The 17,599-nt window shown below is 39.6% G+C and overlaps 1 protein-coding gene across 1 annotated transcript in view; it reads left to right on the plus strand.

The window, feature by feature from the left end:
• Itgbl1 (integrin subunit beta like 1) overlaps positions 1–17,599 on the plus strand; it is a 297,795-nt gene that overhangs the window by 272,696 nt on the left and 7,500 nt on the right. Inside the window, exons 8-9 of the mRNA XM_017794887.2 lie at positions 300–416; positions 15,379–15,525. Of these exons, the coding sequence (XP_017650376.2) occupies positions 300–416; positions 15,379–15,525 (264 nt within the window). The remainder of the gene's footprint in view (positions 1–299; positions 417–15,378; positions 15,526–17,599) is intronic.

Genomic DNA, 17,599 nt, shown 5'->3' on the forward strand with positions numbered 1-17,599 from the left:
TCACTTCAAATATTACCACCAAGTAAATTAAATATGAAATACATTCAACATGGAATTAGTCTTTACAGATGAGTAGAACAATAGCAGCATAGAAAACATGGATGACTTCTGAGCCAGCCATTGTGGCTTCCACCCCAGTCTCCCTGGCATTACTGTTGACCTTCAGCATATTGTAGAGAGGGCAGAAAAGTCATTTGCTGAACGCTTCAGGAGATTTGGGATTTGAAATATGCTTGTTTCCCTAAAGGCCCTTCTGAAGCTGACCCTCCTAACCAGTGTGCTCTCTCCTTACTTTGCAGGCAAATGCGAATGTGGCAAATGCACTTGCTACCCTCCTGGGGACAGTAGAGTGTATGGCAAGACCTGTGAGTGTGATGACCGGCGCTGTGAAGACCTAGATGGTGTGGTCTGTGGAGGTGGTAACAATTCTCTCAATACTGTCTGCTTGCAATTCACTTCAGCTACCCTTCCTGCACTGTTTATGCCCTTTAAAAGTGCATTTAAAGGAAATAAGCAAAGAGCCATATGGCATTATACCTAAAAGCAATATACAATTAAGTTTATTTCCTTTAGGTCTTGATTTTGGGATATGTGAAAGTATACAATACACTTACTATAAAAGATTGTCTAGTCTAAGTCAAATTCTAAGTACTGTACTAGTTTGTGGTAATAGAAATACAAACGTTGCTGAAAGCCAACATTTGATCGTGAGTTTGACTAACATGGATGGAGGAAGCAGTATCACTCACAAATTTGGAAAAAGAGCTGTGTGTGTACACTCCCAGTCAAACTACAGAATCAAAATAGATAGAAACTTAGTTTCTTAAATGTCTCTAAAGACCTTAAGAGCCCCCTGAAAAATTATAAATTACTCAGAGAAAGAACAAGGCAGATCAAGAGTAGTCAACAAAGTAGGAGGGAAAATGAACCTCCAGTGGTAGATGTGTACATGAACATCATCCAGGGAAGTGGATATGAACCAGAACTAGTCTAATATTTCATTCCTGAAACACTTTTATACTATACAGATCAACGCTGTGTGCACCTTTACCATCATGTGGCAGCTCTCTATTCTCTATTATCTCTATCCATCTGTCTGTTTTCTTATCTGCCTTCCTACATATCTTGATCACTCATTCTTTCTCTAACCTACTCTAAAACACTTGCAATTTGACTAAACACAGTTTTCATTTCTTTTTTCTCTTTGAATCATAGAGAAAAGTCTTTTAAGTAACCACTGTGCCCCATGGTTTCTCATGCCATCACTGTGGCAATGATCCTAAAGGAATGTATTTTCTGTCTTCATTTTGAGAATGGGAAATGGTAGGAGGTTGGTAAAGTTAAAGCCCCATAGCTCACAAGTGGCAGACCAAGACTTGGCCCTTCATGTTCAATTCACAGATCTTTCCTTATGTTACAGTGCTCCCCAGAGTAGCATCAAATCGTTCCTGTCTTGTTATATTTTTAGGTTAGATCCTCTCTTCACTAGTACTAGTTGCTAGTTGTCAGAATTATATAAAGAGATGATTGTCATTTTTGTTATGGATATTATACATACTAGTTCCTTGAATTCTCACAACAGTGTATATGAAGCTCACTTGGCACTTAGAAAGCCCCATGTATACCTGTATACCTTTCTGTTCTTAATACCTTTTCCCTTTTCTCTCTGACATGCAGTATTTACCTAACATGAACCTCTTTGCCCAGAGTATCTGGTGACTTAGTTGAAGTTCTAGGTTTTGTAGAAACCTATTACATCTTTATACACATTAAATTATGTCTTTTATCTCCATGAATCTCTTTATCCAAACGTGAAAGCAAACTGCAAACTGTTTTCCTATTAGATTAGTAGATACTACTTTCTGTGGCTCCTATGGTGCACGTCCTCCCTGGATTCACCTTCCAGCCCATTTCTTCTCTGGTATGTCTCAGGATTGCACCCCGCCCCCATAGCTTAACAATGTATCTTAACAGTTCCTGGGAAATGGTTGTTAGGCAGCTTTTCTGTCTGTTACCCTGAAGTAATCAGTCACTTTCACTTTTATCTTTAGGTTAGTAACTCTTAAAACTGTTTCTTAGCATCACTTATTTTTCTTTGGCTTTAGATTCATCTTTCTATTTTTAATTAAAGATTTCAATATGTAAATCGCTCCAAACTGTGTGTAGTTGAAACTGCCTATTTACTTTTACATTCATGCAATAAACATTTGATGAGCACATGGTACTTGCTAGCACTGGAGATTCAGTAGTAGTAAGACTGACAGAAATTCTTCTGTCTTAGAGCTTATAAATGGGTTGACATTTGCAAAGAATATCACCAAAGTGAATGGTCTGAAAAAAGAGCAGTGGTGTGTGGAGATACATAACATGTATAGAGAATGTCCATACACCACAGGTAAGGGAGACTCTCTGAGACCTTCCTATCTGGATGGCAAATCTTTTATGTAAATGGTCTGATTTCCATGTATGATCCCTCTTATATGCCACAACCATTCTTTAATAGGTGCACAGAGGTTGGCCAGATGAAGGTAGGGAGTGTGACATAGCAGTCAGAAAGGGCTAAGGTGAATGTGTGAAAGGGTGAGAGTGACATATTTGAGGGCTACAGAGAGAATTTTTGTGACTGCAGATCAGAAATCAGAGGGTAGAAGAGCATGACATGTTTTGTCAGTCATGTCAATGACTTGGATATTTATTTGAATGAAAAGAGGAAGCTATAGGATTGAATCAAGGCAATAACATGATCATGGCATTTTACAAAGTGCATCTGGTCATATGGTGAAGAGTTTATGGTTGATATGGTGGGTATGGGTAAAGTTGGGCGAACATGGGTGTTAGGAAATGATTCCTGATGAGAGATGAAGGTGCTTTATCTAGACAGGACAGAAGAGCTGTATGCATGGGGTATTTGAAGAAAGTATCACAAGCAGTATAGACAACAAATTGGCAAAGTCCTGCACCTTTCTGAAAGCAGTTCTGCTTCCCTGGGAACAGAAGAAAATGAAGTGTCCCAGTGTTACCGGGAGGCCTTGCTTAAAGATAATATTGATGTAGGGTAGATAGATTTCAAGTGGTCCAGGAGGGATCATGAATGAAACATGAATGGCTAATGAGCATGATCTCCTTTCACTGCTGTAAGTCCCATGACTAAAACCAGGCATTTCCTTTGTCTGGTACCTGTATGCGGTCACTGTCAGCGGTGGCCGCTCCTCCGTTCTCATGGGTGCCACTCCTTTGTTCTCACAGGCATTGAGGCTGCTCCTCTGCTTGCCCTGGGCTGAGGCAGCTCTTCTGCTTTCCCTGTGCTGCCTCCTGTCGTCGCTGCTTCTGCCTGGTCCCGGACCCCAGGGCTGGTGAGGAGACTGTCAGTGGAGCCACATTCAGACACAGGAGACCAGGTTCAGTGACACAGGTCTGCTTTATTGCAGGAAGGCACAAACTTATATAGGGGTAGTGGTCCAATCACAGCACAACAAGTAGGCTACCTCATTAGCATAACAGGTTTATCGTCCTATCACAGAATAGAGGGTAGGATGCCTTATTAGCATACTGGGTTTCAAATTACAGAGCCTGGATTCCTGGAAACCACGTGACCCTGACAGTTGTAATATCACCCTAGGCTCAAGTCTGTCTCCCACACCTGTAATCTATATTTAAGGAATCATTGAGAGAGACTTTGGCTCTGATAGGCGTGAAGCTTGTCCTGAGACAGAGAAACCTCAACACCTGTTCACTGAGGAACTCATCTCCATGGATCTAGGCTGCAAGTTGAGAGAAGATAATCCCTAGGCCTTTATCTGACTGTCATCCTCATGAATTGCTACACGAGCCCCAAACCTCCATGAAGCAGAATGTATGATGCCAAATGCTGCTGTCTCTGTTGATATTCTGGTTTGTTTCCCTGTTGCTGTGATAAAGCACTCGTCAAAATCAGATTACAGTGGAACAGGTTTAGTACTTCTTAGACTTCCAAGTGGTGGTTCAGAGGCAACACATTTCCCTCTGGCTTTTGTAGCCCCCCAACATCTATTCATCTCTACGCTCTGTCCCCACAATCCACCTCATTCCTCCTTCCCCCACTCAAGTGTCCCCATTATCTCCCCCCTCTCTCCAATAACACCCATCTCCCACCATCCCCCCGTTCTGAGTTCTCTCCACCCCCACAGTGGGCCCCTGCGTGACCCTCCATCCTGCCCTCCTAGCCATACACTCCCATTTTGCCCACCTCCCTACTATTCCCATCTTTTGAGTTCTTTCTTTACCTTTACCTCCATGTTTTCTTTTCATTTTCCTGGCTCCTGGTGTTACATCAGGATATAGTCTCACATATAAGGGATTGGTACTACAATCCGAAAATGAGAGAGAAAATGTGTTCTTGCCCTTCTGTGTTTGTGTCTGGTGGAATCCATCTGGGCCCTTAACTTTGGTGGTTTCTATGACTTTAGAAATTCATCTATTTCTTTTAAATTTTTAAATTTAATGGAGTTTAGATTTTTAAAGCATTCCCTACAATGTTTTTTGTTTGTTTGTTTGTTTGTTTGTTTGTTTTTAGTGTCTCTGATTTTGTTGATTTAGGTTTGTTCTTTCTTCTGGTTGACTGGGATAACAAGGTCTGTCTATCCTGTTTAATTTGTCAAATAATCATCTTTTAGGTTGATTGATTTTTTTTGTACTGTTTTCTTTGTTTCTATTTCATTAATTTCTGCCCTGATTTTTGTCTACTAAGTTTGGAGTTGAATTGTCCTTACCTTTCAGAGTCTGGAACTGTTAAGTCATTAATATGTGCTCTTTCTGATTTTTTTAATGTAGGAACTTAGAGCTTCCCTCCTAGGCCTACTTTTAAGGTGTCCCAGACGTTTTATTGTATTGTATCCTTATTTTCATTTAGTTCCAAGAATACTTTTATTTCTTTCTTAATTTCTTTTTTGACCCATTCATCATTCAAGAGTTTGTTGTTTAATCTCCATGAGTTCAAGTAGTTACTAGAGTTCCTTTTGTTGTTGATTATAAGTTTAATTGCATTGTGATCTGATAGAATGCATGTAATTATTTCAACTTTTTGTATTTTTTGTGATTTGTTTTGTGTCCCAGAATGTGGTCAGTTTTAGAAACACTTCCATGAGCTGCTGAGTAGAAAGTGTATACATTGGTACTCGGATGGAATATTCTATATATGTCTGTTAGGTCCATTTCATGTAAGACATCATTTAATTCAGATGTCTCTCTGTTTTTCCTTTGTCCCATTGACCTATCTATTGAAGATGGTACAGTATTAAAGTCACCTACTGTTACTGAGTTGGGGTTAATCTGTGTTTTATAGTCCTGGAGTACTCTTTTTATGAAATTGGGTACACCAGAGTTTGGTGCTTTTATGTTCATGATTGTAATATCTTCTTGATCTGTTGTTCCTTTGATTAGAATGAAATGACCCTCTTTACTGATCTCTTCTGATTAGTTTTAATTTAAAGTCTATTTTGTCAGATATTGCAGCACCTGCTTGCCTCTTAGAGCCTTTTGCTTGTAATATTTTTTTCCATCATTTCACCCTAAAGTAGTGTCTATCCTTGAAGGCAAGATAAGTTTCTTGAAGACAACAAAAAGATGAGTTTTCTTTCTTGATCCATTCCATTAGCTTGTGTCTTTTGACAGTGGAGTTGAGGCCATTGATATTTAGTGTTATTGAACGATGTGTATTGGATACCATCATTTTAATTACTTTGTGTTTGTGGTTTTATTTTGTGTTTCTATTATTATATTTCCTTTGTTTCTTTCTGTAATCTCATAAGTATACTCTTTTCTATCTTTAGTCCTTTGTATTGCTTTGAGTATTCTCTGTAGGGCTGGTTTGGTGGACATGAATTTTTTCAGCCTATTCGTCTCATGAAAATTTTCTATTCCCCTTCAACTATGTTAGATAGTTTTGCTGGATAAAGTATTCAGGTTTGACATCCATGACTGTTTAGAACTGGGAATATTTTGGTGCAGGCTGTTCTGGCTTTCATAGTTTGCATTCAAAAGTCAGTTGTAATTCTCATGGGTTTACCTTTATATGTAATTTGTTGTTTTTCTCTAGCAGCTTTCAGTACTCTCACTTTGTTTTGTACATTTAATGTTTTTGCTATGATATGCCATGGGGAGTTTCTGTTCTGTTCATGTCTAATTGGTGTTCAATGTGCTTCTTGAATCTATATATGTAGGTCTTTCCTTAATTTAGGGATGTTTTCTTCTATAATCCTGTTGATCAATGCCATTGACCTGAGATTCTTCTCTTTCCTCTATTCCTATAATGCACAGATTTGGTCCTTTCGTGTTGTCTCTCATTTCCTGCATTTACCATTCCTGTTTTAAAAAATTTTTCATAGTCTTTGCTTAAGAAGTCCAGATCTTCAATTTTGTCATCCAGTCTTGATATTCTTTTTTCTGTTTCGTTCATTCTGATTCATTCTGCTTGTGAGGCTTTCTCCTGTTGTTTCCAATTGATTGTTTGAGCTTTTCAGTTCCATGTCCATTTCATGTTTTTTTCCTTCAACATTTCCATATCTTTTGTGAATTCACTTTTTAAAAAAATATTTTATTTATTATTCTTATTGTATGTGTGTGAATGTATTGCATGCATGTGTGTAAGTGCACATGTGTCGTGCAATGCCAGCGGAGGTCAGAAGAAGGCCTCAGGTTCCCCCTGAACTGGAGTTATGGATGGTGGTTAGCCACCATGTGGGTGCTGGGAATCAAACCCAGCCCTCTGTATGTGGAGTCAGTGCTCTTAACCACTGAGCCATCTCTCCAGCTCCATGAATTCACTTTTCAAGTCCTGAATTGTTTTTGATATTTCATTAAGTCACATATTTGTATATTCTTGAGCTTCTGTCATAAGTTCATGCCTGCCCTCTTTGAGTTCTTTGAGTTGTTTGTGTTTTCTTTAAGTTCTTTGATCATATTCATGATTGTTATTTTAACTTCTGTGTTCTGGAATTCCTCAGGGTTGTTTTCATTGTAGTGAACTTCTGTAAGACTAGTGGGTTTTGTTGGAGATATATTCTCTCAGTTTTTAATGTAATTTGTGGGCTTTGTGCTGCTGCACATGGATGTTCTTTACTGGTTGTCTTTCCAGTGGGAACTTCTGTTCTCCTTTTTTTTTTAAATGAATTTTGGTTCTGTTTATATTGTTTATGTAACTTGTAGCTTCTTGCTCAGGTATGAAAAATAACGGCTCTTGCAGGGTAGTGGACTGTTCTGGGTAGTTGGTGGGACGGGGTAGTAGTTAGGCTGGTAGGGTAGTAAGAGGGTTGGGCTGTGTCAGACAGATCAGGAGCCAGTGGGATCTATGCAGAGTTCTAGGTTGACTGGTCTGTCAGGCAGGTCAGTAGTCAGTGGAAGAAGGATGTGGGGAACACCTGAGGAGTGATTTAACAATCTATGCTGGGTGGCTTAGCTATTCTAAGTTAGGAAGCTAGTCCAGGGATTGGATGCAGGGGAACTGGAGTGGGCTTGGATCCAAGGCCAGCAGTGCACAGCTGTTTTATGCTTCTAAATTAACAAATTAGCAGGTTTCTTTATGATATTTTATATTTACTCAGTATTGGTTATTGTCTCCGTCTCCCCTGCCACATTGCTCTGTACCCTGTTTCCACTTATCCCTGTCTTCTCCCAGTTTTCTCCTTTCATATCACGTGTTCTCTCACCCTCCCCAAATCCAGCCTTAGTTTTTCTCTCTCATGGTCTCTTTCAATTTTCCTGTCCTCCACCCACACTCACTTCCACACAAATCATATTATAAAATTTAGAAGCCAGAATCGGCATATAAGAGAGAGCACAGAGCATTTGTCTTCTGAACCTGGGTTGCTTCACTTCATGTACAATTTTCCAGTTTTAGACATTTTCCTGCACACTTTGTAGTTTCATTTTGTAAATGAGGAATGGATAATACAAGTTATTCTTTAAGACTTATTTTAATTATGTGTATATGTATATGTCTGCGTGGGTATGTGAAAGTGAGTACAGGTTCCCTTAGAGTCCAGAGAGAGCACTGGACTGTCTGGAACTAGAGTTGCAGGTCATTTTGAGCCACCTGATGTTCTTTTGCAAGAGAAGTACATACTCTTAACCTGAGTCATCATTCCAACCACATACAAATTTTTTTAAGCAAACTTTTTATTGGAAGATGAAGATTACATATATCCACACACTGATACAGAACAGATCTCCATGTGTGGAAGGAGGACCTGGAAAACAGATATCCAACCCTCCAGGGGAGAGTTCATGCTTTTAAAGATTTGAGAGAGCACCCCTCCCCTAATTTTGGATTGTTCAGCTAAAACAAAGAAGAGAAGGTTGATAGGCTTCGGACTTCCAATGATGAGGTGTCCAGGTATGGCCTCACTCTTATCTTAATTGGTTTGGACTTGCTGGCTGGAAAGAGAAACTTGCCAGCTAGAGGGGGCTCTCCCAAGCCTTTGTTCAGGTCATGAAGCAGGAAGTGTGCCATTTTTCTTATTCCTCGGTGGCTCTGTTTGTTAATTTAGTCCCTTACATTCCCCTCTGAAGAGATAACCCTAAGATCACTTCAGAGATTAGCTGAATTTGGGGAATAAACACAACCCATTTTTAAAATTTTATTTATTATTTTTATTTTATGTGCATGAGTATATTGTCTGTATGTATATGATTGCACCTGTGCTATGCAATGCCCTTGGAGGGCAGAAGAGAGAATCAAATTCTCCTGGAACTGGAGTTATGGACAATTCTTAGCTGTCATGTGGGTGTTGGGAATCAAACCCAGGTCCTTTGCAAAAGCAGTCTCTCTTGACCCAGTACCACCCATTTTAAATGAATGTTTTTCTTTGATGTGTGAATTCCAGTTGATAAACTTGCACTGAGGGACATCTGGGTGCAAATGCTTGACCTGATAGGCCTTAACACCTATGATAGAATGCATGAAATCCAGCGATCCAGCAGGTGGGGGTGGGGGTTGGGGGGTGGGATGGGGGAATGTCTGACTGGGAGAGGAGTCTAAATTTGATTCAGATCTATTACATGAAATACAAAAAAAAAACTCAATAAAAATATACATGCAAATGAAATAATAAAACAAATGAATGTTTTCCCTTTACCATATCTAAAGAACCAAAGATTATAGAAAAATCAATAAAAATCACTCATAATCAGTCATCTAAAAATCATACCTGATAATAGTTTATTGTAATTCTTTATGGGTTTTCTTTAAGAGGTAGAACTCTTGAAATCTACATTTATGAATCCATTTTGGTATTTTAGAAATACATCTAGAGAAAATCCATTTTCTAGAAAACACTCAATTACACTGACTGCATATGTGTATGTGCTTCTCAGTATGTTTTTGTACAAGGTTAGAGAGGAAGTAAACATTTTCTTTCAATGGAAGTGAGGGAAGTGACAGTCAGCAGATTCTTGTGAGATTCATGTTCATATAGACCAGGATAAGATTTCTGGTTCCATTTTCTACAAGTTGTAGAAATATGGCTGGATAGGCTATTTGGCTTCTCTCCCCCAATTTAGTCACGTGTGCATTGAGGAGCATAATCTCATCTGGCTTTATTGTAAGAATGTCACATAAAGAATGAATTATTTCTGGGCCTTTGTACCAGGTGGACATCCAATGAATGTACTAACTCTATCATAAGAAGTAAAAGGTTGACATGGCCATCTCCACAGGAGGAAATTATTTGCCTTAGGTATCTTAGAGGACTAGATACATGTTTTGGAAAGAAGTTGGAATTGTACAATCAGCAGTTCTGTAAGACAGGAAGGAAATTATAGCTAAACTTTCCAAAGTAATTAGTTCTCCTTCCATTACAGTTGGATAAATATTACTAATAGACAAATGGGAAACTTGAACACAATTCTTCTGGGTTGGGTTCAGAGAATAAAACTGAAAATCACAAGTTTGGATCACCTGCTTTGTTTAATACCAGAGCCTGATTCAGTTTCATCTGGACATATATACAATCTAGAATTATGCATATCCAGTGTGAGGCCAGAAAGATATAGCTCCTGACTCCAAAGCAGAGGCTTGGTGAGCATTTTAGCAAGCAAATAAGTAAAACCAGAAACCATCTCACACACACACACACCCAATCAGCAGGTGCATAAGAACCATGAGCCATCATAGTTTATCCTCCCTCCTCACAATAACACTAAAGATGAGTAAACCCTTTCTGGCAGGTTGGGATAAATTAGCAATTGTTCTTAAAGGTAAAGGTAAGTAATTTCACAATTTTGAGCAGTTCAGTGTTGATTAAACCAAAATTGCAACCTCAAAAAGTCATGAAAATGGCAAAAAGAAAATCAGTGTAAAGTGGGGACCATTCTTCATTTAATTAGCTTGTGTGTGAGACATTCAATCACCATACATTGTATGTGGATTGTTCTCTAAACATTTTTATTAACAAACAAAAATTAATGTGACTGATACATAACATTGATTCTTATCAAATAAGTCACTAGTAAAAGAGACTCTGTCTGGAGCAATAGTTCCTAAGATTTATTCGTTTTTCAGCAATGCATAATTTTCAGATTCCTTAAGAAAATATGTTCATGTGCTGGCTCACATGTGTTTAATTATTGTAGTGAATATAAGCCTAATCAGAGGTTTCCCTCCTACGAGCCCCATACCAAAGGTGAGAATAAGAAATAGACTGCCTATTGCTTGCTTGCTTCCCTCTATGCTCCTAGAATAGCTGCCCGGGAGTCCAATTTAAGAAGCAAGAAAAGATAATGAAGAGCCACCTCTTAATTATACAATCAGCTCCCATTTCTTCAGGGAGTTCTTCAGCTCATTGCTGCCATTTGAAGGCAACCATGCAATCCGAGATTACAAATTCAGCACTGTCAGGGCACTGTTGGAGTCTTACACTGAGGAAGTAGATGACCTTAGACCAATCACTCAGGCCCAGACTTCCTCGGATGGACAGTACAGCAGTAGGGGAGTGCCTCCAAATGACATCTCGAAATCACAAAAGTCCTGAATTGGTAAGCATGTCAGTTGGGTCTGCATTTAGCCAATCATCTGTACAATTCTGCAAGGTGTCACACCAGGAATGACTGGAGCTGGGTGCCAGAGAGTCATCTATGCCCTGAACCCTTTCTGTCTTCATTTGTGGTCTGTCCTGTTCTCAACTTCCAATTGTGACCATCTTCCAGGATAAAAGAATGAAAGAAAAGTGAAAATGAAGAAATGATACATGCTGCCATTTTGTCCCATTTTAAATAGGGTTGTATGCTCATTCCTGAACATCTATCCCACTTGATTAATTGTTTAGTTGTTTTTCTTCAAATATGTTGGCCTTCGCTGTGTAAAACATGCCCAGCTCTCTCTTCTTCCAAGAATTTCTAGGTTCTATTCCTAAAACCTTGATTGCCTGGCTTCTTATCCCTGAGTTTCACTGAACGCTTCTCTGAGCACCCTCATGTGCCCTGTTCTCATTGTTGAATATAGTAACATCCTTTTCAAGCTCCAATAATCCAAGTGTATTTGTCGCTGTTACTCATGTTGCGTCCTAGTAGACTTGATGTGTCCTGAAAGCATGGCCCCCGCCTGCTTCATCACTGCTACATTTCAAACTGCTAATATAATACTCAGTGCATAGCAAACATTTCCTGAACTGATGGCTAAATTGTAATACTTTATGAAGAAGTTATTGATAGTGTTTCCTATATTTTTTAAGTAAAAGGAAGTCAGATATAAATGATGAATCAAAATTGAAATGCCAAGGCATTTTGATGATTGTCTGGGCTAATTGCCAATTTAACTTTGTAGGATGTGACACATGAGCTAATAAATGGCAAACGCTGTCCTTTATGCTTCCACATCAATTTCATATTAAATTATCTTCTGTAAGGAGCCATTGATTCTTTCTCAATAATATTTTAACTGAAGGCAGAATGCCTTTATCTGCACTATAGATATGATTTCAAAATTTCAGGATGATGACGGTAGTACTTATCAGCCCAGGGTCCCTCAGAAACATGAGCCTCTGAGAAGTTCATAGCTCAGTAGCACAGGTACCAGAAGCCCTTTCACCTGTTCTTTAACCTTTGCACTCCAGGTTCTCTGTTACCAACGATAGGTGACTTGTATTAACTTGTTAACATGAACTGTAGAGGCTTCAGTTTTCATGGAGAAGTTGAAATATAATCTATGAACTGCTCATTTGAGATAGAGGCCTCAAAGGGTCTTAACTCTAACTTAACTCTATTCTTTGAAAGTAGAAACAACACAGCAGCTCACGAAACATCCATTGCTCTTGAAAAACAGTCCATTTACCAAATGTACTACAATGTCTCCTAGAATAAGTTTAAGACCCTCGGTTTGGATTTGTGGAGAAAATTAAAATGAGTTTTTGATAAAAATAGCTTCAATCTACTGCCAGTATTCTCAAGGATCTAGCATGTCTGCGGTGATTTGTTTGGCTCTTTAATGGCTACAGCACTGAATCAGCTTCCTTCTCTAAAGGAATTCGTACAAAGTGATGACTTTATTTGGCAAACAACTGTACACCACAAGGTGGAAGGTAAAAGATTTCCATATAAAGTGAAAAAATAGTGTAGAAGTTTAAAAGCGAGAACTGAAGATAAAGATTAAAGTACTAGCCTCAGTTGCCATGGGTGAAGCTCAGGACCACACACATGCATGCTTGTGTGCATACATACACACATACATGCACTCATACACACTCTCACGGACAACAAATAAATTCAGAAGCAAGGCAATGAGTTCCACTTGTAGACATAAAGAACGTTCATGCAAGTGTATTCATTTGGCTGAACTGTGTAAGTTAAGCAGGGCCTGAATGTACTGAATGGAAGAGGCATTCCTACGTCATCAAGGCATCTGCTCAGAACAGTGTGAGAATTGCATGGGAACATGGGTCATTCAGTTGAAAGGAGAAGAAAAGGAATCCTATTGGAAAAGTAGCTTGGGACTCTACTTTTCAGGAACCTAAAGCAAGGACTGATTAGGCAAGCTTCCTCGGAAGCATAAGGGAATCTCAAAGCACTGGAGACTTGTGATATGAGTAGAGGTGTAGGGCAGGGAAGCGTGAGCAGGAATGTGAGAGGGGCACAGTAGGAAGGTTTCTCAAAGGCTTAGGATGTTATGTTGGAGGCATTTCTAACAAGATTTGACAGCTCTCTGGATGGAACAAGTTGAAGAGGTTCAAATATCATTCAAAACATTTTGAACCAGTTGACTAGAACAGTTGTTCATTTAAATAAATGGAAAATACTAAAGAATAGTGTTTGAAAAGAAAATTAGGTAAGTAGAGGAAGAAGTATTATTAGGAATCTGATAGAACATACAATGGAGAAGACCGAGAGTAGGGTTTGGTGGGATTTTTGAGCTTGGGGTACTTCCCTGAAATTATTATGGTTATCAGAAGCCCAATGACTTATGCTGGGCAGATGGTCCAGTCAGTAAATTGCTTGCCACACAGGCATGAGTTCCATCCCCAGAACCCATGTCAAAGGCAGGTACATGCTCAAATACTAGTGTTTTGAATGTAGATTCAAGAGGACACCTGTGACTTGCTTGCCAGTCAGTTCAGATAAGTCAGCAAGGTCCAGGTTCACTGGATATCCTGTCTTAAAAAGTAAGGTGGAGAACAACTGAGGTAGGCACCTGATGCTGATGTCTGGCATGTGCCGGTGCATGCGCGCACGCACACATTCAAACACACATGCATGCACATACACACCTCCACGCCCCATTGCATATACACAGGAATGTGTTCGTACACACAGATAGAAATAAATAAACCCCATGTTTTGATGAATGTTCAAGGACGAGATAATAAACAAACAAATGAAGATGAGTAAAGAAAGTAAGGGATGTCTAACAGTTCATAAAAGCAAATATAAGAATAAAGATCCTTATCTTTATTAAAGGTGATATCAAAGGGCTAGAAAACCAGTCACAGAAAGACTTGGAAAGTGCCCATGAAGTCAAGTGTACACCAGCAAATGGCACAGCAGTCAAAAAAGACAGACATTAAGAAAACATTGCTAGGCATCTCTTTTCCTAAGGTGAAACTTAGAGGTACTGTGACACAATGGTAGATGTGTGGCCACTGAAGTCAGAGGGAGCAGAGTCAAGTTTTGATCCTGTGTGGCTGGATTACAGGATTTGATGTGTAATTACTCTCAGAGGCTCAGATTCCTGACTGTCACATGGAAATAAATATCTGACTCGAAGGACTGTGGCAAGACTGCATTTAATGCCTAAGGAAACAGGTGTATTTGTTCACTTTCCCTTTAAATTGGTCTCCCATCTGCTTTTCATTAACTTCCAGATTGTCATGTATTATGGACAGTTAATAACCTGTATTCATGGGTGGGTATGTTAAATTAATCATGATATTCTATTATCAACAATTAAGTCTTGTCCATTAATCATTCTACCTACAGAGATGAGTCTCACAGAGTATATGATCAAGTAAGAATGGTGACCAAACTCCAGAAAGGTTGGCTAGTCCTGAGAACAATGATGCTTATTCTGGGGAGAACATGGGAGACCACTGTGTCCATCACATTTCATTTCATATCCCATGGTGCCTAGCAACATGCTCTGCTCATGATGGATACTCTGGAAATCTTATCCAGGCAAATAACTGAGTCAGAGCATGATCTGGCTGTAAGGCATTGTGCATATCAGAAAGGGGAAAGAAACACTGGATAGAAAAAGAAATTAAATTGGAAAATCTTGAAGGCTAGTGAAGGGCAGGACTGTAAAGCCCTGTGTAACTGTCATAAATGCAGTGTTGTGTGTCAAAAGATAAATACCTTAAAAACCAGGAGGACACCAGAAACAAAAATACAAAACCAAAAGGCCAAACGTAAATTCAAGCTTGTTCAACTGTTGTACACCAATAGAAATGTCTGCGTACTTTGTAAGGGGAGAAGCGTGGAATGCCTTTTGTTTTTATTAGTCAGCCGTAAGAGAGCAATTAATAAAAACTCCAAGCAATGAGGATGTGACTAGCCTTGCAAATTGAGCTGGGTGTCATGGCGTACACAGTGAGGAACAGCACTAGGACACCACACTGATAAAAATGCAAGTGAGGAAGGATGCTGCATCCAGAAAGGACACCATAAAAATCACTTCAGGGTTTCTTTCTCACAAGTCAACCTCCTGCGGTACATTTAAATTTGCTGCTCTAAGGTAGACCACAGTTGTGACATTCTTTTAAACAATGACGTATTAAAATAACTGTGCATGAAAGGAAAGCATGTTTGATAGGAGATGAGAACCTATGATTTATAACTTTCTGTCTTAAAAATCCTTACTTGCTGTTTGTTGTCCTTATCTTCTCCTTACCCTCATCCTGTCCTGTGTTTGCTTCATAGGGCATGGTACATGCTCCTGTGGTCGTTGTGTTTGTGAGAAAGGATGGTTTGGCAAGCTCTGCCAACACCCTCGGAAGTGTAACATGACTGAAGAACAAAGCATGAGTCTATGTGAATCAGCAGATGGCACATTGTGCTCGGGGAAGGGTAAGTGTCGCTGCTGGAGCTTGGACTAGATGCCTGCTCTGACACACAGTGTGTAGAACAGCAAGTAGCAATCAGTCTTTCTAGAATGAACTTTGAGTGAGAGAAAGTCATTATGCTGTGTCGAACCTGAAAACTGAGCATTAACAATAGATCCAAGAGCTGAGGTGCTGTGGCCATTTTTGTCTGTGCAAAGACTAGAGCTTCCTAAGTCACTTAGCTTAATAGTCTCTTTGCATACCAGGCTCTGGCACTGCTCTAGCTGAAGGCCTGTTGTCCTCCCAATGAAATAGTTGAGAAAGCTTTCATGCAAAATGACTCAGCTATTTGTGTACAAATCTGTGACTGGAAAAAAATGTAGGTTTGATAATTTATCAAGAATATGAACAATGAAATAGATGATTACTGAGTGTATCAAAACCAGAAGAAAAAAAAGGAAAAAAATGAACTTTGAGTTCACTTCTGAAATAGCACAGACCTGATCTGCAGAAAAGTACCCAAAATATGATTCCTGGAAGTCCTGAGATGTCTATGTAGAAGACAGGAGAGGAGACTGTGTGATAAAGATAGAACAGGAGTTTTATGAAAAGAGAAAGACAAAGTTTGTGGGACCCATAGTTCTGGCACAGTTTCCTTTGTCCTAAAAAATTGCTGATTGCTCAAGCAGTATGTGTAACCTAATAAAAGGAAATAGTAATAATTAAATGAAGACAGGAAGAAAACTTGGAAAGGATAGTTACAACCTACAAGTGATTGAATAGAAGTTAGAAAGTCATCAAACACCACAGAAATGGATTTGAGGGGAAACCAAGCCTTCTTCAGCATCCTTCACACAGACACACAAAGGAGAATCAGAGAAGATTTTTGCCATAATGAAAATTAAATTTTAGATACTTTAATTGTGTTTATTTCCACAATATTCTTGAAGACTTGAAAATGCTTCAGTTGTGGAATGGCATGTATAGCACGGTCTGAGAGATACTGTAGTCCTTTGAATACCTGTGCAGAAGATTGAGGGTTTTCAAGTCAATTCTCAGCTCAGCAGGCTGTTTATAAAAGAGTGGCCTGAAGGGCTGTAGCTGAAATTTAATTGTCTTTCCAATACCAATGTTGGGGCAGGGTAGATACATAAACCTTTTGTTGACAAAATACAGTGAAGTGGAACTATGCCAGAGATAGAGTTTTGTGCCAAGATGCCCCACCAGAGATGCAATGATAGGGCATGAAAGAGGTCTCCAAGAACAAGGTGCGCCATAGGCAATGTGTTACCTAAAATGGTGGCTACTGCTTGACCTATTAAGGCAGGTGGTTGAAAGAAGCTTCCTGATATAAACCGCATAGATAAGGTGACTACTGACAGTACCTTGATGAATGCTGAAGTTGTATAAAAAACATGCACATTTTAGTAGACATCAATATGTTTGCTTTTCAGGAATTCTGTCCTTCAGACTTCCATTTGCAGTTTTCAGGCAAGAAGAACACGCCTTCAACCAATGCCATTTCACTAGACAGCTGGCACTCACATGTGTTCAGAGCAACACTAGCTTTCCATCTGTTTTATTTCTCCCATCAAATTCTAATTGCAAACCCAAACTAATCTTTCACCCAGTCTATTCACTGGGGCCTCTACTCCAGGACACACATGCTTTGGGTTCAGTCTCTGTGGGAGAGAGGATAAAAAGAAGATGCAAAGGAAGGAAACTGGGAAGGAAGGGATGGATGGAAAGGAGTCAGAATGGAATGAAGCCGGGAAGGAAGGGAGGGAGGGAGGGAGGGAGGGGAGGGGAGAAGGCTTTACCCTACTGGGATTAGAAAGACACTGAACCACTCCCTCTCCCAGAGAGGTGGCAGTGAGCCCAGGACACCCTAGTAGTCATAGACTCCCTTCTGCCCATCCATACATCCAGCCATCCATCACCACCCAAGGAAAACACTCAGCTTCAGTCAGGGGGGAAAAAACATGGGATCACACTTCAGGGACAGGGAAAGCCACAGCTAAATACATTGTACACAGAGAGGAGATTGCAAAAAAAATGAGTAAAGAAGGAGAGAGAGAGAGAGAGAGAGAGAGAGAGAG

This window comes from Nannospalax galili, unplaced genomic scaffold (assembly GCF_000622305.1).
Source record: "Nannospalax galili isolate Female #2095 unplaced genomic scaffold, S.galili_v1.0 scaffold287, whole genome shotgun sequence".
NCBI lineage: Eukaryota > Metazoa > Chordata > Mammalia > Rodentia > Spalacidae > Nannospalax > Nannospalax galili.